Here is a 23263-nt window from a genome sequence, read left to right on the forward strand (position 1 = left end):
AGGAGAATGAGGAACTGTTGTGGAATAAAAAACAAAGATAGACGCTGCTTTTTCTCAAGTATCTAGGAAAACTGATTTAGCTTTTGAGGACATGGGTATTCTCAAAGATGCTATGGATAAGAGGGCAGATGGGCTATTGAAGAAAGCCTGGGACTCATCTCTAGCTAATCTTAAGCCAGCAATGGCGGCTACAGTTGTGGCTAGGAATCTGGAGTGTTGGCTAGATCAACTTAAAAATCATGTAGTTGCAGGTACCTCCAGAAAAGACTTATTGGAGTCCTTCCCTACCCTGCTTAAGGCAGTTAAATATATGGCAGATGCCTCTGCAGAATCTATCAGGATGTCAGCCAGGTCCTCTGCGCTTGTTAACTCAGCAAGAAGAGCACTCTAGCTAAAGACCTGGTCAGGGGATTCAGCTTCTAAAGTAAAACTGTGCGGAATTCCCTTTTCAGGAGACCTGATGTTTGGGCCAGAACTAGAGACTGTCCTTGACAGGACGGCAGATAAGAAGAAAGCATTCCCACAGAAGAAGAAAACGGTACAGCAGAGGAAAAATTTTCGTCCTTTTCGACAAGCCGATAAGGAAAAGGACCACACACAGAAGAGACCCTGGTCTTCTCAGAGAGGAAGAGGTAGAGGTGGGGTACTCTTTAGAACCCCAGAACAAACCCCTAAAAAACAATGACCATCTAGTAGGGGGGAGACTACAGGACTTCTTACCAATTTGGGAAAAAACAACAAAGAGTCCTTTTGTTCTGGGGTTAATCAAAAAGGGTTATCAATTGGAATTCTCACAAAGCCCCCCAAATCAGTTTTACATCACAAACCTGCCAAAGGATCGGGAAAAGGCTCTGGCCATGAAATCTCTGTTACAGGAACTGATGCAACAGAAGGTCATTTCCCAGGTTCCGAAAGATCAAGAGGGGAAGGGGTTTTACTCCCACATTTTTCTGATCAAAAAGCCATCAGGAAAGTTCCGCCTGATTCTCAATTTGAAGGTTCTAAATCGATCCGTAAAATACAAAAAATTCAGGATGGATACGATTTTCTCAGTGAGGAACTTGCTAACCCCCAAATGTCATATGGCTTCCATCGATTTGAGAGATGCCTATCTCCATATACCAATAGCGCCCCCATCACAAAGGTTCCTGCATCTCGCAGTCAATCTGGGGGGGGGGGGGGGGGGATTTGGCACCTGCAGTTTCGGGCTCTGCCTTTCGGTCTTTCCTCCTCTCCCAGGGTATTCACAAAAGTGATGGCGGAATCTTTGGAGCCCCTGAGGCTGAAGGGGATTTCAATAGTACCCTATTTGGACGACCTGCTACTGTTTGCAGACTCAAAGGGTCAAGTAGAGGTCAACCTACAGACAGTTTAAACACATCTAAGAAGTTTGGGGTGGCTTCTCAATCTTCAGAAGTCAAACTTAATACCATCTCAAAGGGTAAGGTTTCTGGGGTAAGAAATAGACTCGATAGAACAGAGAATTTTTCTACCCCAGGAGAAAATAGAGAAGATGCAGTTGACCCTGAAAACACTTCAATCCAACGCAGAGATCTCTGTAAGACAAGCCATGTCCGCTCTGGGACTGTTGACAGCGGCAATTCCTTTGGTACAGTGGGCCAGGTTGCATGCCCGTCCTCTGCAGTCGGATATTCTGATGAATTGGTCATACCAGGAACCTCTGGAGAAGAAATTCAACATTGGGGCAAGAGCAAAAAGATCGCTCTGGTGGTGGAGGAACCAAGGAAACATTTCAAAAGGGCTTCCTTGGATCTTTCCAGTAACCAGAAGGCTGACTACAGATGCCAGTGGATGGGGAGCTCATCTGGAAGAAAAAACGATTCAGGGAGTTTGGACCAAACCAGAAGCGAGAAGATCTTCAAATTGGAGAGAGTTAAAGGCTGTTCACCTAAGCCTCCTCTCCCTCCGGGAATTTCTAGTGAATCAACATGTCCAAATATTGTCAGACAATATGACGGCAGTATTATATTTAACATAGCAAGGGGGCACAAAAAGCAAAACCCTAATGGGTCTAGCTCATCAGATCCTAAGATGGGCAAAGAACAATGTGGCCTCTCTATCAGCAGTCCATCTGAAGGGGACGGAAAACACCTTAGCAGATCTCCTCAGCAGGAAAGAAATAAGGGAAGCAGAGTGGTCTCTCAATCAGGAATTAGTCGAAACAATTTCCAGGAGTTGGAGTTATCCCCAAGTGGACCTCTTTGCAAAACAGGAAAATGCAAAAATACCAGTCTTCTTCTCTCTTCAGAGACAGGATCAAGCTCTCGGAGTAGATGCGTTAGCTCACAAGTGGAACTTCCATCTGTCCTACGCTTTTCCCCCGTTTCAACTGATACCAAAGTTGTTAGCCAAATTCAGATTGGAGTCCACGGAGCTAATATTAATAGCTCCTTATTGGCCGAAAAGACCCTGGTTTTCAACCTTGATGAACCTCTCAGTGAAACCTGCTTGGAGATTACCAATCAGGGCAGATCTGTTGAGTAAGGGCCAAATTCTCCATCCAGATCCAGCTTATCTCAAACTAACAGCTTGGTTTCTGAAGAACAAATCTTAAGACAGAAGGGTTTATCAGAGAAGCTTATTTCTACCCTTCTTGCAAGTAGAAAAAAAGTGACGAGAGACATTTACTTTAAAGTCTGGAAGATCTATAATTCTTGGTGTTCCAGTAAAAACTTTGATTTTCGTACCACATTTTCAGTTTTGGAATTTCTTCAAGAGGGATTGGAGAAGGGGTTAGCAGCAAGTACGCTCAAGACGCAGGTAGCTGCTTTATCAGTTTTTTTGGAAAGAACCCTGTCAGGGGAACCTTTTAATAATCAGATTTTTTTAGGGCAATGGCAAAAGTAAAGCCTAGACCTGTTGTTAGTTTTCCCAAATGGGATTTATCTTTAGTTCTTCAGGGACTAACTAAGGCACCGTTTGAACCCATAGAAGAAGCATCATTAAGTTTCTTGACGTTAAAGACTATTTTACTGGTAGCAGTAACTTCCGCACGTAGAATTAGTGAGTTACAAGCCCTTTCAATTAAAGAGCCCTTTATGAGATGTCTACAGGATAGGGTAGTCTTAAGGACGGATCCAGCATTTCTACCAAAGGTGGCTTCAGTTTTTCACCGTACACAGGAAATCATTCTCCCTACTTTTTGTCCTTTACCTTCGGGGGCAGGAGAAGAAGCTTTCCATACTCTTGAATGTCAGGAGGTGTCTGCTTAAATATCTGGAAAGAACAAAGGAAATCAAAGTCATCTTCACTCTTTGTTTTAATGGAAGGTACTCACAAAGGAGGTAAAGCTTCCAAGAGCACCCTCGGAAGATGGTTAAAGCAAGCCATTAAAGAGGCATACAAATCTTTGGATCTGGAACCTCCGGAAGGGGTATTACCTCATTCTACTCGAGCAGTGGCGGCATCATGGGCAGAAAGGGCCGGGGCATCTCCTGAGCAAATCTGCAAGGCTGCCACATGGTCCAGTTTTTCGACCTTCATAAGGCACTACCGCTTGGATCTACTATCAGCCTCGGACCAATCATTTGGTAGGAAGGTTTTGCAGGCAGTAGTCCCACCCTGAAGTAAGTTTCTCGGTTATCCTCTCCAAGGTGCTGTCCTGAAAGGCGAAGGGAGAAAACCTTAGTTAGACTTACCGGTGACTGTATTTCTACGAGCCTTTCAGGACAGCAGCCTACTTCCCTCCCTTGGTTATCATATGTAAAGTATAATTATAGGACCTGGTAATTGATTATATTTTCCAGCATGTTGGAGGATTTCTCGGTAACAACTGACGGCATGGTGGAAGCAGCTGCTTTTTAAAGGGGAGTTGTCACGCAGTGTTTCCTGTCTAAGAGGTGGAGCTGCGCTCTCTCCAAGGTGCTGTCCTGAAAGGCTCGTAGAAATACCGTCACCGGTAAGTCTAAGTAAGGTTTTTTTTTTTGCTGAGTTAAAATACAGCCCATTAATTGTAATTTGCCTGTGCACACAGGCGCATAAACGAGCACCGTGTATTCTTCAGTAAAATTAAAAAAAAAAAAAAAAATCAGCATTTTTTGGTAAGTAATTTACGCCTCATGCGCGCAAATGTCTATTAACATATTGTGAACACGAGAATAAGTTTGCATGCGAAATTGCACGAAAGCATATGCGTGAAAATGCGTGCAAATACATACAAAAGTAAAGGCTGAAAAAAAAGATGCTCAAACAGGAGTATCATGTGCAAGAGGCAGTACAGGGTAGTTTCACAGTTTTTACCCCTCCCATCCGGTCTTTAGACAATGTACCTTTCTACGGATTAGGGTGCTGTCTGTTTTGGCTATAAATGTTGGGGGAAAACTTGCAGATTACAGAAACGACCTATTCTTCACCAACACCTGCCAACATGATAGACTTGCCCCCTAGCAGTCTGTGCTTGTGTTCAACAGCAAAAGGTCATAGGGTATATATGACTTTACAAAGGGCTCAAAAGCAGCTGCTAAAAGAGTGGGTGAAACAAACCCATTTCACGAGTTATGCTTTTCAGACATCCATGTATGGGCTGACTGGTTATACTGAAGTTCATCCATCAATCGGATTTTTGGCAAGCGATTACTGCCAGCAGCTATAGTCGCCCACCATCAACAATCAAAATCTAATCATCTATGGCTTACTTTAGTTGGCAACACAGTACGTCATATTCCAATCTCCAAGGAATTTGTCAAAAAGGTATGCGCAATGAAGCTGAAGTCAGAAGAGACCATGGTGTCCTATGATGCCACATTCCATTTCACCTGTATGTCAACTACAACAGGCTATTGAGATGTTAAGGAAACATCTGAAATGAGATGACTCTTCACAGTAGAACAGAACTCTTGCCAGACCAAGTGTGTTCCTTGGCGAGTATACACAGAGAACTAATACGTAGCCATTGACTTTTTGAGGGACATATAGAGAAGGAAAAGCACTGCTATAAAAGCAGAATTTTTTTTGTTTAACCTTAAAATCAAGGCGAAGACTCTATTAAAGTCATTAAAAACAGGTCTGCCTTTAGGTTCACATAACTGTAATGATTCTAAAGCAAAATCAACATGTAAACTTGATGCATTTGGAATGATCTTCCTCAGGAGTACATGTGAAAAGAATCTGCAAATATGAACACCCAAATTGTAGGCATACAAACTTACACTTAAGACTTCAAAAGTTAGCCAACAAGCATATATATCAATTCTTTTCATACCAATACGATGAAACCCAGTTGGTATTTGGAGTTAGAGTGCAATATCAGCTGAAATAAACCTCAAGCGAGGTATCTTCATCCCCTCTGGAGCAACATGGACACCAGATAGGCACTTTTTTTTTTTTTTTAATTGTGCATTATTCAAACTTGGTAAATAACACAAATGCATGCCTCCTAATATATTGTCTGAAAATGAAACATGCACATATGAGAACGGTAGCCCCACATTCCACACGGAGTATCACTTTTTACGTAAGGTCGTGCTTGTAACCACAATCACGTACTAGACACACGAAAAGCTGCAGCTATCGCCCATCTTGTACAAAAATCAGATGTCAGCCATGACAGTTTGGCAGAATAGTAACATTGAAGCAGTAATCTTAACCCCCTCCCTCTTCCCTTCATGGAATCATAGTTGCATAGATAGTTTTATAGTAGGTGAGGTTGAACAAAGACACACGTCCATCAAGTCCAACCCATGTGTGTGATTATATGTCAGCATTACATTGTATATCCCTGTATGTTGCGGTCGTTCAGGTGCTTATCTAATAGTTTCTTGAAACTATCGCTGCTCCCCGCTGAGACCACCGCCTGTGGAAGGGAATTTTACATCCTTGCGGCTCTTACAGTAAAGAACCCTCTACGTAGTTTAAGGTTAAACCTCTTTTCTTCGAATTTTAATGAGTGGCCAGGAGTCTTGTTAAACTCCCTTCTGCAAAAAAGTTTTATCACTATTGTGGGGTCACCAGTATGGTATTTGTATATTGAAATTGTATCCCCTCTCAAGCGTCTCTTCAGAGAGAATAAGTTCAGTGCTCGCAACCTTTCCTCATAACTAATATCCTCCAGACCCTTTATTAGCTTCTTTGTCCTACTTTGTACTTGCTCCATTTCCAGTACATCCTTCCTTAGGACTGGTGCCCAGAACTGGACAGCATACTCTAGGTGCGGCCAGACCAGAGCCTTGTAGAGCTGGAGAATTATCATTTTATCTCTGGAGTTTATCCCCTTTTTAATGCATGCCAATATTCTGTTTGCTTTGTTAGCAGCTTGGCATTGCATGCCATTGCTGAGCCCATCATCTACTAGGACCCCCAGGTCCTTTTCCATCCTAGATTCCCCCAGAGGTTCTCCCCCAGTGTATAGATTGCATTCATATCTTTGCCACCCAAATGCATTATTTTACATTTTTCTACATTGAACCTCATTTGCCATGTAGTTGCCCACCCCATTAATTTGTTCAGATCTCATAGACCACCAAACACCTGTAATTTTATATATTCAATTTTTTAAGCATGTCATTAAATAAAATTCTTTTCTATTTTAACTGATGGAAAAAACTTCTTTCTTGTACTCGGCACTGCAAAAATCCCCCTGACCTCCCACCGCTTTTTTTCATTAAAGTTAGCCTATTTTTTTTGCATAATGTGAAAGATGAAGTTATGCTGAGTAAATGGATACCTAACATGTAATGCTTCAAAATTGCACACGCTCGTGGAATGGAGCCAAACTTCGGTACTTAAAAATCCCCATAGGCGACGCTTAAAATTTTTTTTACTGGTTACATGTTTTGAGTTAGAGGAATTCTAGGGCTATTATTTCTCTCGCTCTAACGTTCACGGCGATACCTCACATATGTGGATTGAACACCGTTTTCATATGTGGGCGGGACTTACGTATGCTTTCGCTTCTGCGTGCGAGCACACGGGGACAGGGACGCTTTAAATTTTTTTTTTTTTTTATTATTTTATTTTTTTAGTTTGACACTGCCTGTAGCTGCATATAGATATACCCCCACAAAGTCAAGGACATCATATGACGTACCTTGGGCGGGAAGTGGTTAATGCAAGCTAACCAAGAACCTGTCTCTTGAAGAGTGCTACTGTATAGGATAAACATTCTAAATGTACCCATCTGTGGTGACATTGTGTGTTACAGACGATTATTCTAAAATCATATTTGTAATGCTAAATTGGTGAAAGTTCTGACCCTTCCGTGTCAAAGGTCAGTGGTGGCAGTTAAAGGGTTAATTGTTTAGCCCAGTGACAATCGCTCTCAGGCTGCTGGCACCTAGATTGTGGTTCCGCAAGCTAGAAAATCTTTGCGTTGGGTGCAGCCGAGAGTGGCATTGTTACGTTAGTGACAGCGCAGTGTGAGAATGGCTGGTCCTTGTTACGAGTTGGTGAGGAGGGCAGGGATTTGATACCTGCATTCGTCACAATGCTCAATAAGTTACCCTAAAAAAAGGCAAAAACTGGCAGCGTGCAGGTAAATGTTCAGCAACCACGCTATATAACAAAGCTTTGCTTCAAGCTGGTTCAAAAGGAATCTAGAAATGGTAAACCTCAGAGCAGCAACTGTAAATGAAAATCCATTCGTGGAAAAACAAAAACCTCACATGTAGGTGGAAAGTAGGACTGCAAAAAAGTCTCCAAGGGATAAACCAAAGAACAACGTCCATAGATTGAAAGTATGCATGGAGAGCCAGACCCTCAAGTACAGATGAATAGTAGAGTTGCAACAAACAGGCTAGGAAAGCCAAAATGACCCCCAACAACAATCGTGATTCCCATCAAAGCCTGCCACAGCTGACCAAACAAAAGGTCCCAATTAACATGCACACAAGAACTGAGCACTTCTAAGATGTCAGTAATTAGCCTTGAGATAACAACTGCTATACAGAAAACCTTTACGCCGGGTTCAGAATGCTCTGACTTCCGATCCGACTTTGCCCTACGACTGCATGCCTGACTTCCATGCGATGAATGGGATCCGACTTTATTTGACCATACCAGGCCCTTTTGAGTCTGGTATGAATCTTGAGGGGGAAAACCCACGCTAAAATTAACAAAAAACATTGCCTCCCCCCCCCCCCCCCCCCCCCAGGACCACACTAGATGCTTTTTGTCTGGTATGTTTTAGGAACCCCCATGGCAAAAATAAATTCACACCAGACCCTTTATCGAAGACCCGGTTCCCACATGTGACGTCGCCTCCCCATTATGCCCCAGGTGGTGACGTCACAAGGGGGCAGGGTCTCCGGATGATGTCACCGGATAGCCACACCCCATGGCTATTTAAGAAGTAGCAGACAGCAGGAGCTAAAACAGCGGGATCTAGCTTTGGGAGAAGACCTCAGTGGAGGGGGAAGGACCGGAGGAAGAAAACCTCAGCGGAGGAGGAAGAAATGGAGGGAGAAGACATCAGTGGAGAAAGAAGACATGGAGCTACGACAGAGGACATTCTTCAATTTTAATAAAGGACCTGTGTACTGTTGTTTTTGTCACTTTTTTTTGGGTGCATGAGTAGGGGTACCATGTACCCCTACTCCACATGCGGGGGGGGGGGGGGGATCTGGGGTTTCCCCTTGTTTTCCCTTGTTTTAAAGGGGGTTTCAAGATTCTGATGAGCCCTCCCGTTGAGGGCATGTGGCCTGGTATGGTTCAGCACCCCCTTTCCTGACCTTCCGAGCTGCATGATTGGATAAGGGTCTGGTATGGATCTTCAGGAGGACCCCACATCATTTTTAAATTTTTGTGTGTGGGGTTCCCCTTCAAGATCCTCAGAGCACAAGTCAGATCAGTTAAGATGATGATCCGACTTGAATGCAACTTACATGAAAATCAATGGGCAGAAATCATGCCCAAGTCGGACCAAAGTAGTGCAGGAACCTGTTTCAAAGTCAGACCGACACAAGTCGAACCAGTTAAGCCGGCTCTTATAGGGAACCATTGGTTTATACACGTTATGCATTCCAAAGTTGGAGCACATGTCGCACCAGTGTGAACCAGGCATTAAGTAAGTTCAATTTCAAAGGAAGGAAATTATGGACTATAGAAAGTCCCTCTTATCTCTTGAGCATGTTATCACTTGGAGTGAGTGTATAGATTGACACACGTCTCGCACCTGGGAGAGCAAGAACAGGAAAGACCACCACCACATGCATGGTATATAGGTCAGTTTATAAGGTGAATGTGCCTGTTGGAGCACAGATATATACAGTGGGGACGGAAAGTATTCAGACCCCTTTTAAATGTTTCACTCTTTGTTATATTGCAGCCATTTGCTAAAATCATTTAACCACCTCAATACAGGGCACTTACACCCCCTTCCTGCCCAAGCCATTTTTCAGTTTTCAGCGCTGTCGCACTTTGACAATTGCGCGGTCATGTTACACTGCACCTTAATTAAATTTTTATCATTTTTTTTCCCCACAAATAGAGCTTTCTTTTGGTGGTATTTGATCACCTCTGCGGTTTTTATTTATTGCGCTATAAACAAAAGAAGAGGGACAATTTTGAAAAAACACAATATTTTTTACTTTTTGCTATAATAAATATCCAATTTTTTTTTTTTAACAAATTTTTTTCTCAGTTTAGGCCGATACGTATTCTTCTACATATTTTTGGTAAAAAAAAATTGCGATAAGCGTATATTGATTGGTTTGCGCAAAAGTTATAGCGTCTACAAAATAGGGGATAGATTTATAGCATTTTTATTATTTATTTATTTTTTACTAGTAATGGCGGCGATCTGCAATTTTTATTGTGACTGCGATATTGCGGCGGACACATCGGACACTTTTGACACATTTTTATGACCATTCACATTTATACAGCGATCAATGCTATAAAATTGCATTGATTACTGTGTAAATGTGACTGGCAGGGAAGGGGTTAACACTAGGGGGCGCTCGAGGGGTTAATGTATGACCTAAGGAGGTGATTCTAACTGTGGGGGGAGGGGACTGACTGGGGGAGGTGACCGATCGCTGTCCCTTTGTACAAGGGACACGCCATCGGTCTCCTCTCCTCTCTGACAGGACGTGGATCTGTGTTTACATGCACAGATCCACGCTCCTGCTCTGTTACCCGGCAATCGCGGGTGCCCGGCGGACATCGCGGCCGCCGGGCACGCGCACCGGGTCCCGAGTGATGCAACGGGCACGGCGCGCGCGCGCCCCCTAGTGGCTCGGGAGGGCGAGGACGTCATATGACATCCTCCCAGAACAACAGAAGCCTCGTCCAGCCGTCATATGACGGTGGGCGGTGGCTTAGTGGTTAAGTTAATTTTTTTCCTCATTAATGTACACACAGCACCCCATATTGACAGAAAAACACAGATTTGTTGACATTTTTGCAGATTTATTAAAAAAGAAAAACTAAAATATCACATGGTCCTAAGTATTCAGACCCTTTGCTCAGTATATAGTAGAAGCACCCTTTTGATCGAATACAGCCATGAGTCTTTTTGGGAAAGATGCAACAAGTTTTTCACACCTGGATTTGGGGATCCTCTGCCATTCCTCCTTGCAGATCCTCTCCAGTTCTGTCAGGTTGGATGGTAAACGTTGGTGGACAGCCATTTTTTAGGTCTTTCCAGAGATGCTCAATTGGGTTTAAGTCAGGGCTCTGGCTGGGCCATTCAAGAACAGTCATGGAGTTGTTGTGAAGCCACTCCTTCATTATTTTAGCTGTGTGCCTAGGGTTATTGTCTTGTTGGAAGGTAAACCTTCGGCCCAGTCTGAAGTCCTGAGCATTCTGGAGGTTTTCGTCCAGGATATCCCTGTACTTGGCTGCATTCATCTTTCCCTTGATTGCAACCAGTCGTCCTGTCCCTGCAGCTGAAAAACACCCCCACAGCATGATGCTGCCACCACTATGCTTCACTATTGGGACTGTATTGGACAGGTGATGAGCAGTGCCTGGTTTTCCCCACACATACCGCTTGGAATTAAGGCCAAAAAGTTCTATCTTGGTCTCATCAGAGCAAAGAATCTTATTTCTCACCATCTTGGAGTCCTCCAGGTGTTTTTTAGCAAACTCCATGCGGGCTTTCATGTGTCTTGCACTGAGGAGAGGCTTCCCTCGGGCCACTCTGCCATAATGCCTCGACTGGTGGAAGGGCTGCAGTGATGGTTGACTTTATACAACTTTCTCCCATCTCCCGACTGCCTCTCTGGAGCTCAGCCACAGTGATCTTTGGGTTCTTCTTTACCTCTCTCACCAAGGCTCTTCTCCCCCGATAGCTCAGTTTGTCCAGACGGCCAGCTCTAGGAAGGGTTCTGGTCATCCCAAACATCTTCCATTTAAGGATTATGGAGGCCACTGTGCTCTTAGGAACCTTAAGTGCAGCAGAAATTTTTTTTGTAACCTTGGCCAGATCTGTGCCTTGCCACAATTCTGTTTTTGAGCTCTTCAGGCAGTTCCTGTGACCTCATGATTCTCATTTGCTCTGACATGCACTGTGAGCTGTAAGGTCTTCTATAGACAGGTGTGTGGCTTTCCTAATCAAGTCCAATCAGTATAATCAAACACAGCTGGACTCAAATGAAGGTGTAGAACCATCTCAAGGATGAGCAGAAGAAATGGACAGCACCTGAGTTAAATATGAGTGTCACAGCAAAGGGTCTGAATACTTAGGACCATGTGATGTTTCAGTTTTTCTTTTTTAATAAATCTGCAAGAATGTCAACAATTCTGTTATTTTTTTTTTTTTTTTGTCAATATGGGGTGCTGTGTGTACATTAATGAGGAAAAAAATTAACTTAAATGATTTTATCAAATGGCTGCAATATAACAAAGAGTGAAACATTTAAGGGGGTCTGAATACTTTCCGTCCCCACTGTATTTATTGAACAATCATGGGCGTCTACTGGAAGCCCTGTGTTCTTACTCAACACCGGCTCTGTGCTGCTTGAGGCACTACAGGGCCTTCTCTCCTCAGAGGTGTGGTTCATGTCGGGAACATTTTCAGGGTTTCTATCAGTTTAAACTGGAGAGCTAAACTTTTGATTGTGGCTTTGCCATCTGGCCTGTTTACAGCTCTGAGGACCGGTTCAAACCAAAACGTATTGCAGGTGGGATCTGCAGTGGGTGTCATCATTAAGTTAATGACGCCCCAAATGCAGTGTGTTTGCCTGCACCAGATCGCATGATTCAAAATACACCATGCAATACGGATGCAGTGAATTTCCAAAAATAATGCCAGGCATGCTCCGATAAGGGTCTGGGGGTGTGTGTGTGTATATATGTGTGTGTGTGTGTGTGTGTGTGTGTGTGTGTGTGTATATATATATATATATATATATGTATATATATATATATATATAATATACACACATACACACCTCTATCATTTATTTTTGGGGGGGCTCGATATTATTATTTTTAATAATATCGTATGCGTTCGCTTCTGCATGCGAGCTCGGCGGAATGGGGCGGGTTAACAATTTTTTTTTTTTTTTTTTGTTTAATTTATTTTACCTTTTTTATTTTTACACTATTCTTTTAAAAATAAATAAAAAGTCACTTTTATTCCTATTACAAGGAAAGTAAACATCCCTTGTAATAGAAAAAAACGAATGACAGGACCTCTTAAATATGAGATCTGGGGTCAAAAATACCTCAGATCCCATATTTACACTAAAATGTAATAAAAATAAAAAATGTTGCTTTTAAGAGCAATGGGCGGACGTTTTTTTTTGTTTGTTTTTTTAACACAGAAAATGTTTGAGTAAACTGTACTGTACACTTGAATTTGACAAACATATCGTTTTAACAGAAGCATCAGCAAATAATTACCACAATTCTAGATGATACAAATTTCAATGTAGAGTTAGAACTGGGCCTATGGCCATCCACTTATCTCATTTGTTTGTAGACATTGTTAGAGATAAAGAAGGTAAGTCTCTTTCTCAACTACTTTGAATATGACGTCTATCTTTCATACATTGTATCGTTGCTAATGTCAAGTCTATTCCCCGTGAGATTCTTCTTGTCTTAGGGACATTGCTGTTGGGGGGGGAACCAGGAGGATAAGGAAGATTGAGGAGTTGAAGAGAGTGTAAAGAAGATCGTTAAAAGGGACAGGGGGGGAAGTAGGAGAAGAAATGGAAGAACAAGAGGAGGAGAGGGGGCAAGAGAGGTCCCCAGAGAGAGACTACCCATACCATAGTGGGAAGAGAAATAAAGAGATGAAAAGGGGGTGGCAAGAAAGATAATCAGAACGGGGATCCGGGACAGCTCACCAGGCCTCACTTATGTTAATAAGAGTATGCACTAATACCTTTTTGAAGTTAGAGGGTGATAACTCCACCATCTACTTTCAGCCAGTCTGCCTCCCGAAGCCCCTCCCACCAGTGTACTCACACCACCAAGTGGCGATCTGCAACCCAAGCCGCCCAAATTTTGTCAAACTTCTTGGGACAGTTCCTTCCCATGTAGGTAAGCTTGTATATTGGCAGTACCGCATTTATCTGTGCCCTCCACGCCTCAATGGTGGGGGGGTCCGATCGCTTCCAGCATAACAGAATTTCTTTCCTGGCATAGTAAGCTGCATAAAACACAAAAAGTTTGGTATGTTTGCCTACTGTCAAGTTATCTGTGATGCCCAAGAGGAACACCATTGGGTCGACCTTCAACTGTAGCCCCGCCACACCATTTACAACCGACACTATGTCACGCCAATAAGTCTGGAGGACCGGACATGCCCATACTACGTGGAAGAAGGTCCCCACTGACTGTCGGCATTTGGGGCACCCGTCATCAAGCCCTGGATAGATTCTAGACGATCTTTGTGGGGTATAGTACACCCTGTGAAGAAACTTTAGTTGGACAAATCTGTCCTTCGCTGAAATCATAAAAGGGATGCATTGCTGCAGACTTTCTGACCAGTCTTCCTCGGTCAGAGCCGGAATATCCAGTTGCCATTTATGAAATAGGGGGAGCATTTTAGAAGTATCTTTGCACGTAAGTCTGAGATATATAGAAGATAATGTTCGGTCTAGTTGATCAGTCATCAAAAGAGATTCCACCGAGTGGGTAGACAACTCTATCCCGTGTGGGAACTGCGCTCTAACCGCATGTCTTAGTTGCATGAAGTGGAAAAACATCCATGAGGGTAAGTTATATCTAGTTTTAAGTTCTGCAAAGGAGAGAAGGTGACCCTCTCTAAATATATGTCGCAACGTTCGAACCTCGTGTCTGGCCCAGACCTGAGGGTCTGGAACAGATTGGAGGTGCAGCATTGTTGGGTTACCCCACAGCGGGGTATGTGGGGAGACAGCATTACCACTGGTAAGATATGAGGAGATCTGCTGCCACACCCTCCCCGTCGTTTTCATGGGCGTGGTGACTTGTGGACTGTATCTTGGGCCTCTGTAAACCAAATTACTGAGTTCCGAGTAGGAGCCTAAGATCGCAGCCTCCAGATTAACCGCCGGATTAGTGTTGTCTTGAGCAAACCACCAACGTACGGTGATCAGTATCGCCGCCCAATAATATTTTTAAAAATTTGGCAGAGAAAGGCCTCCCTCTGTAAGCGATAACTGCAACGTATGTTTGGCTACCCTGGGTGTTGCCCCAGCCCATACAAAAGAGGTGATAGCTTGATCTAGTTTGAGGAAGAATGAGTTTGGAATGGGAACCGGAGTGTGAGGAAAAGCATACAAAAATTTTGGGAGGAAATTAAGCAAATTTACTCTCCCCACCGGGGTTAACGGCAATGTTTTCCAGGCCGTACATCGCTGGATGAGTTGAGTTAGAATAGGGTATACATTATCAGCTAGGTAGCTTTGCAGGTCAGATTGAATCTGTATGCCTAGGTATTTAAATTTGCTAACTTTTTTAAGGGGAAGAGGGGGGTCCGCCAATATTGGGACGTTCGTCAGGGGGAACAGGAGAGATTTCTCCCAGTTCACCCTGATTCCCGAGAATGCACCAAATCTGTCAATAATGGATAGGGCCGCTCTAAGCGATTGTTGGGAGTCGCGAAGATACAATAGCATATCATCCGCGTAGAGGAAACCTTTTCAACAAGGGGTGGGAATGAAATGCCTCCCACCTCGGGGGACATCCTAATGAGTTCCGCTAGCGGCTCGATCGCAAGAGCAAACAGAGCCGGCGATAGCGGGCAGCCCTGCCTGGTGCCTCGGTGGAGGGGAATAGAGGCCGACAAAACCCCACCCGTATGTATCCTAGCCGAAGGGCCGGAGTAAAGTAGCCGGATCCATCGTATAAATTTGGGCCCTATCCCGAACTTATGCAGGATTAGCCATAGATATTCCCACTCCACCGAGTCAAAGGCTTTCTCGGCATCCAGAGAAGCCACCACACCCGCCTCCCCCTCAGCAGTCGCACTTGATAGGATTACTGAGTTGAGTCTGGTAGCTAATACTTTTGCAAGTATTTTTGCGTCCACGTTTGGGAGCGATATAGGCCTATACGAGGAGCAAAGCTCAGGGTCCTTACCAGCCTTGGGTATCACAACTATCACAGCTATGGACATAGAGGGGGGCAACGAATTTAATTCAAAGGAGGCAGATAAGATCTCCTGTAGCCTGACAGCTATAGTCTCCATATGCGTCTTGTAGAATTCCACTGGAAGTCCATCGTCCCCCGGGGTTTTCCCAGATTGTAGGGAGTTAATGGCATTTTGGAGTTCCTTAAGGGTGAGCGGAGCATCAAGCCTCCCACGGGCCTCCTCCGAGGGTGGGCAGTTTAATAGTCTCCACATATGCTTGGAGGTCTGCAGTGGAATATTGCACTTTAGATGTATATAGATCCTCATAATACGAGGCAAAACGTGTGTTTATGTCCCTGGGGTTGGAAAGCAACCGCCCCGACACATCTTTGATATTAGCCACTGTAGTTGTCACCGATTGCTCTCTAGAGAGCCATGCTAGGAGTCTCCCTGTCCGCTCACCCTGCTGAAAGATACGTTGAGACTGATGTAGCAGCTGTGTTTTGGTGGCCGCTACCCTAAGGAGCGTCGCCTCGCGCACTGCGCACTGTATGTCCGCTCTGAGTACCTCATCTCTAGTATTGGTGTATTGAGTTTCTAAATCAGCTGCCCTTCGCTCAGCCTGGAGCAAGGCTGCCCCAGTTTGACATCGGGTGTGAGTACTCGCCATCCGATAGTGGTCCTGAGCATGAAATTTAAACGCCTCCCAGCTATGGGCAGGTGTCGTAGCAGGGGGGTTATCAGCCCAAAAGTTCTGCATTGCAACCTCAGCATCCTGATCTATGCGATTATCTGAAATCCAGAAGCGTGACAGGCGCCAGAGACAGTCAGTGGGGACAGGACTCACGTTCAGGCTAAGTAAGAGAGGAGAGTGGTCCGATATACCCCTGGGCAGGTGGGAAATTTTCTGAACCATGTTAAGAACACTGGTGGTGGCATATACTAGGTCAATGCGGGACATAGCCCTATAGGAGGCAGACTGACAGGTGTAAGATCTTAGCAGGGGATTCTTCCAGCGCCACACGTCTGTAAGTGCGAACGTGGCAGCCCACCTGGACAGTGGGGACTCCGTGGCCGCATCAGGCGTCAGCTTATCTAAACTCGGGCAAGTTGTCATGTTGAAATCCCTGCCCAAGACCACATTATCAGTGGGATATCGTGCAATAAGGGTGGTAATCTTGTGGAGAACCACCAATGATGCCGGTGGAGGTATATACAGTCCCACGATTATCATGGTTACATTAGCAATAGCCGCATGCAAAACTACAAATCTACCTTCAGGGTCCAGGTGCAGGTCCAGCAACATGAAAGGCAGGGCTTTGCGTATCAATATGCTGACTCCCCTGGCGTAGGATGAAAACGTGGCGTGGTAGTAGTGACCCACCCACGTTTTTTTGAGGCTCAGAACCCGACCTCCAGTGAGGTGAGTCTCCTGTAATATACAAATATCTGGGGAGTATGATTTAAGAAGGTTGAAGATTAATGAACGCTTTATTCGAGAGTTCATACCCCGAACGTTCCAAGAAATTAATTTTATGGGGGCCATAGGGAATCTGAGCACATTGTATTAACCTTCAAATTGAGGAGCGCACCTGAACCCCTAGGGGAGAGAAACAAGCCAGCCTCCCGCAGTACATCATGAGACATTGCATATATTTGCATCAAGGAACTTAGATCTGTGTGGTGCACAGTAAAACATTTCCGTGTATAACTTGGGCATGCCTGTTTCCCAAAACCAGAAAAGGTCATTGACCTCACGGGGTCATGTACTAGATGACTAGAAGTAGATAACGCCTACTTAATGCACAGAGTTTCCAGTCTGAGGAAGATGCCGCCATCGGCGGGAATAAACATGGTTTCTCCTGGTCGGTGCCAGGGGCACAAACTTGATACAAACATGGTGGTTGAAATTTGTCGGTCCCCCCCCCCCCCCCCATAAACACACCCAGAAGTGACGTTTTTTACGTTGCTTCCGCCCTACAATGGTATGGAGCCGAGCGGGGGCCATCTTCCCCCTCAGTCAGCTCCATACCACAGACCGAGAAGGATTCGCTTACCTCCGCCGCTACTGACGGCTCCTGTAAGCAGCGGAGGGCACCGGAGCGCTGCGGAAGGGGGGGGGACCCTCTCCCACCGCCGATTTAAAAGTGATCTCACGGCCATAAAGGTACTCCTCTTCAAAGTGCCGACGTATAACGACGGCGGGCAGTCCGTAAGTAGTTGAAGTGTTTGTAAAGGCTACAGGTTTTTTACCTTCATGCTAATCATAAATGCAAAAACATTCACTGAGCAGCTCCCTCCTCTCCCAAGCTTGATCTCTATCCAGCGATGTGCACAAGACATGAGGCTCTATCGGGTCTCTCGCTCTGATTGGCTGAGCTGCAGGAGCCATTGGCTCCCACTGCTGTCAATCACAGCCAGTGAGACAGTAGCAGAGGGGCAGGACTGAGCTATGCGCTGTCTTATGGATGCAGAGAGCATGCTCGGGAGCGAACACGCACAAGTGCCCCCACAGCAAGTGGTTTGCTATGGGGGCACTCGGCAAGGGGAAGGGGCCCAGAGCACCGAAAGGGGACCCGAGAAGAGGAGGATCAGGGCTGCTCTGTGCAAAACCACTGCACAGTGCATGCAAGTATGACATGTTTGTTATTTTTTTTTTAATACTTTTTTTTTTTTTTTTTTAAATAAAAACTTTTCACTGCCATGTAAAATAAATAATTCTTATTCCTTCCTTCTAGTTACCTTATTGAAAGTAAAACCATCATTGAAGGTACCCAGCTGCAGTTTGATTTTACTCAATTTATAAACGGCATACGAGAGGTAGTATTTTTGTTTGTTTATTTTAATGTTGCCCTGCATGCTATGATAAAAAATGTGTACACATCATGGAAATTGTTGATTATATTATATTTTTAATTTTTTTTTTTTAACAGGCAAATAATCTCTTTATTCAGACATAACCTACATATCCTAGAGGTGATATCTGTAACAGATGATACCTAAAATTAACATGATCTATTAATTTTCATAATCTAATAAAGCTGCAGATTTGTCGCACAAAAAATATAAGTAGGCCCCTCTCTGCTTGTTGAGGCTTTCTGTCTTCTTCCCCTCTCTGCTTCCAAGGCTGCCAATTACTTGGTAGTACGGTATCACATATGGTGGGAGTGTCCAAGGTTTGTGGGGCTTCTGGAACAGGGTTTTTACTCTGATGCAGAAAATTTCAGAGGTTCCTGTCCCCTTAGCAATCCATGTATTGCTTTGTTAACCAGTTGAACACCTACCTCATCTAAGCAACGATTGATTTATTTTTTATGCTTAGGGCAGCTAAGCTTATTATAGCTAATTTATGGAATTAGACCTCTGTGTGCATGTCGTTGTACAGACAAAAGAAACATAACAAGCAACCTCTACCTGTGCCACATCCAAATTAAGTGAAAGTTCCAAAAAAAAAAACAAAACAAAAAAAAAAACAAATTCCACAGCTAATCCTGCCACTGTTGGACTTAACTGGTACTTACATGAGACCAAGACTGTTATTTTATAAAAGTATCAAATATTTATTGGTACACATAACACACTTCCATGTTGAACAAAAGAAAATGTAAAAACAATGCATGTGACATAATCCTGAACAAGACCCCTATACAGCACATCTAGAACTATGGTATGGGTTACATAAACCGATGATGGTGTCTGTATACTGGGTCAGCTCTGCTGGTCAACGCGTTTCGGTTATGTGTAGCGTCTTCAAGACCACTATTGGCGGTTGTTACATTCTGCTAAATATAACTTTTTTTTTTTTTTCTTCTTTTTACACACATTTATATTGATACACTTTCATATACATGTTTCCTACTACCTTATATGTTTTTAAATACTACAATGGTACATTAACGTGGTTATACTACATTTATACTCCCAATATCCAAAGTAGTATAACCATGTTAATGTATCATTGTAGTATTTAAAAATATATAAGGCAGTAGGTAACATGTATATGAAAGTGTATAAAAAAATAAATAAATAAAATAAAAAAAAGTTATATTCTGCAGAATGTGACATCCTCCAATAGTGGTCTTGACGAAGCTACGCATGTAAGCGAAAAGCGTTGACAAGTGGAGGAGACCCAGTATACAGACACCTTCATCAGTTTATATAACCCATACCATACCATTGGTCTAGAGGTGGTGTATTGGGGTCTTGTTTGGGATTATGTCACATGCATGGTTTTTAAATTTTCTTTTGTTCTTCAACATTATGGAAGCGTGTTTAAATTGTTTACCAATAAATATTGTATTCTTTTATAAAATAACCGTCTTGGTCTCATGTAAGTGCCAGTAAAATCCATCAGTGGCAAGAATAGTTATTGCATTTGTACAGAAAAAAGGTTTCCTGGACCATCCTCTACGAACAAATTGCTAGTGTGATTAATGATACCGCTAAACAATTTAAAGCCACCTGGGGCCCTTGGGCTGCCTATGTATAAGTGAGGCTATAGGGGACTTGACCATATCAAGTCCGTCCCAGGGGAGCTTCACACCTTTTTTCTTCTGAGTTTTTCTCTTTTTCTGTCTCCCTACTTTTATATCCCCTTTTTGATGCATGCTAATATTCTGTTGGCTTTGCTTGCAGCAGCTTGGCATTGGATGTCGTCTGCTAGGACCCCCAGATTTTTTTTTATTTTCCATTCTGGATTCCCCCAGAGGTTCTTCCCTTAGCGAGTAACTTGCATTCGTATTTTTAGCACCCAAATGCATTATTTTACAATTTTCAACGTTAAACCTCATTTGCCATCTACTTGCCCACCCCCTTATTAGTTTATTTAGGTCTTCATGTAAGGTTGCCACATCTTGTCGTGAAGTTATTTCTCTGCTTAGCTTTGTATCATCAGCAAACACTGAGATTGAGCTATTTATCCCATCCTCTATATCAGCCTTTTTCAACCAGGGTGCCTTGAGGTTTCTTCAGGGGTGCCTTGGCAAAATGCCGAAAAATTGCCCAAAAATCGTATACAAGCCGGAAGGTGGATCAAGCTTGCCTTTTAGCTACACAAAGCCACGGGTTTTCACTGTGCAACATTACAACCTTCTAGCCGGCGGCAACCTAACAACCAATGACATCATCAGTTGATAAGGAGGATGTCGGCTGTCTGCTGAGCATCCTTGTTTGATTCTCCCCTGCCACTCTCCGTCAGCACTGGGGTCACATTAGCTGAGTGATGGAGAAATACTGAGGAAAAAGAGAAACACTGGAATATTAGTCAGTACCAGCGTGCAGAAGTGTATTTTGATTTGGAAGAACAAGTCCCCTCTAACGTTGGGTGTCCTGTGTGTGGATGTTGATGCATTATGTAAAATTATTAGCATAGCTTTTTACAATTTTTAGAATGGGGTGCCTCAAAGCCATGATTTTTTTAAAGGATTCCTTTGAGATTGTCCATAATTTTAAAGGGTGCAAAAAAAGGTTGAGAAACACTGCTCTATATCATCTATGAATGAATTAAACCGAATTGGTCTCGGGACAGATCCTTGAGAGACCCCACTGGCTATTGTGATGATTAATGTGATTTCTTTCTCGAACATCACGGGACACAGAGCCACAGTAATAACTGATGGGTTATGTAGGTACCATTAGGTATTGGACACTGGTCACACCCTAAGCAGGAAGTTCAACCCCCTCTATAATCCCTCCCTTTACAGGGATACCTCCGTTTTTACGCCAGTGTCTTAGGTGTTGGACGTGTAAAGATGTCCTGTGCTGAAGCTCCAAAGGGAATATCCTGATATCCTATACTGGGGCAAGCCAGGCGAACCAGATCCATTCAAAGTGTCCTTTCATGGCCGAATTGGATGGTACCCGGGCCTCGTGTCCGAAGAAATTAGGTTTTACCTGTAATGCTTCTCTTTTTAGAGAGCTGGACCCCGCATATCAGAAAAGGGTCTTTAACACCTTATTTCTGGCTGGGTGCTTTACAGGGCCAGAACTGCAGGATCCCCCTATTTGTAGGGGGCCCCAGTCTCTGACGTTTTTTTTTTAAACGGAGCCCACCATGAGAGGTGAAGATTGGGTCTGTGTATACAGAACCCTGCGGCTGGATAAGGTAAGAGGAGATTCCACAGAATTTTAAATTCTAGTAGGTTTTCTCCTTTAAGGTAAATGCATGCTATGCCTATTGTGACCACCGGGGGCTGCCAAGAGCACATACCTTCTCAAGCTGATTTGTGTCTCAGCGTTCACTGCACAAGCTCCTCCGACCGGCTCCAGGTAGGATGGGATGGGGGGGGTTTTCCTCTGGGATATCCCCCCAGGCTAGGGGGAGGCCGCAGGAGGGCTGTAAGGCGGTTTTACACCGCACTGTCACCGCCGCCGCCAGGCCGCCATTGCACGTGCAGGCTCCATGTCTGCCAGCCTCTCTCCTTCCTCCTCCACCCCCAGCCTTCCTCCATGCTTATCCCGGAAGGGTCGGCTCGCACGGGAAGCGCTCGTTTTTTGAAAAAACGAAGGGGGGGGGGGCGTCAGCGTGCTCAGACGCCCACATTGCCAGAAACAGGGCTATTTAAAGCACACTTTACAGGTGCTCTGAGCCTTTGGAGGGACACAGAGCTGACAGTAGCATGTAAGGTGGGACACAGGCATTCTCCTAGGCTACATTTACTAAGGTAACACCAGACTGGGCATTTGGTAGCAAGGCTTTTGCCAGACTACATCGCTCAGCAGTCTGTGTTCATTTTGGATACCTTCACCTTGTTGCTTTGCACTATGGGTAGAAGAAGTTCAAATACCCCCAGAACCAGAGACACTAGGGGATCTCATTCGGGTTCTGACCCCCTGTCTGCAGCATCACCCCCCCCCCCCCCGGGGGGGGGGGGCCAGGGACGGCTAGCCAGGGAGATCCGTTGGAGTCAGGGGCTGCAGCTGCTTCTGGCACTTCAGCCCCTCACTCAGTGGAAGAAAACGCACTAGGCCTTCCTCTGTTCCCCAAGACCCTCAAGTAGAGGAGCTCTGGGATAAAGGAGATGGATCCCTTTCAGAGAATCAGGATGGGACAGATGATTTCTCCTCCGAGGAATCAGGTGGAGAGGGACCCTCTTCGGCTTCCCAAGAGGAGAAAGTCTTAGTACAGATCCTTACTGGATTGGTCCGCTCCACATTTAAGTTGCCCATATCTGAATCAGTTAAGGAATCTTCTTCTTCTTTGGGGTCGCTGAAACCTTCCCAAACAGCACATGTTTTCCTGTTCATAATTTACTTGAAAAGCTCCTTTATTCTGAGTGGGATCACCCAGATAAGCGTTTTCTTCGGCCGAAAAAGTTTTCAATACTTTATCCTATGGAAGAAAAATTTATTAAAATGTGGGGAATACCGGCCATTGATGGGGCCATTTCCTCTCTAAATAGTAGTCTGACTTGTCCTGTAGACAACGCTCAGATGCTCAGGGATCCTGTGGATAAAAAGATGGAATCCTTATTGAAGGATGTTTTTTCCTTAGCAGGATCAGTGGCTCAACCTGCAGTAGCAGCGATTGGAGTCTGTCAATACTTAAGAGACCATTTTAAGCAGGTCATCAAAGTTCTACCTGAACAACAGGCCCAGAGGTTCGCTAACCTTCCAGCGACCTTATGTTATGTTGTTGACGCCATCAGAGATTCTATCATGCAAACCTCTCGTCTTTCACTTGGGTTGGTGCATATGCGTAGAATCTTATGGTTGAAAAATTGGTCAGCCGAAGCACCATGTAAGAAGCTGTTGGCTGGGTTTCCTTTTCGTGGTGCAAGGTTGTTTGGAGAAGACTTGGAT

The 23263-nt window shown here is 44.2% G+C and overlaps 1 protein-coding gene across 2 annotated transcripts in view; it reads left to right on the forward strand.

Moving 5' to 3' along the window:
- OIP5 (Opa interacting protein 5) overlaps positions 1-23263 on the forward strand; it is a 192481-nt gene that overhangs the window by 91060 nt on the left and 78158 nt on the right. For both annotated transcript variants that reach the window (XM_073630643.1, XM_073630642.1), the window contains one exon: positions 18202-18283. In XM_073630643.1, coding sequence (XP_073486744.1) covers positions 18202-18283 — 82 coding nt within the window. The remainder of the gene's footprint in view (positions 1-18201; positions 18284-23263) is intronic.

Source organism: Aquarana catesbeiana, linkage group LG05, assembly GCF_042186555.1.
Source record: "Aquarana catesbeiana isolate 2022-GZ linkage group LG05, ASM4218655v1, whole genome shotgun sequence".
Taxonomy (NCBI): Eukaryota; Metazoa; Chordata; class Amphibia; order Anura; family Ranidae; genus Aquarana; species Aquarana catesbeiana.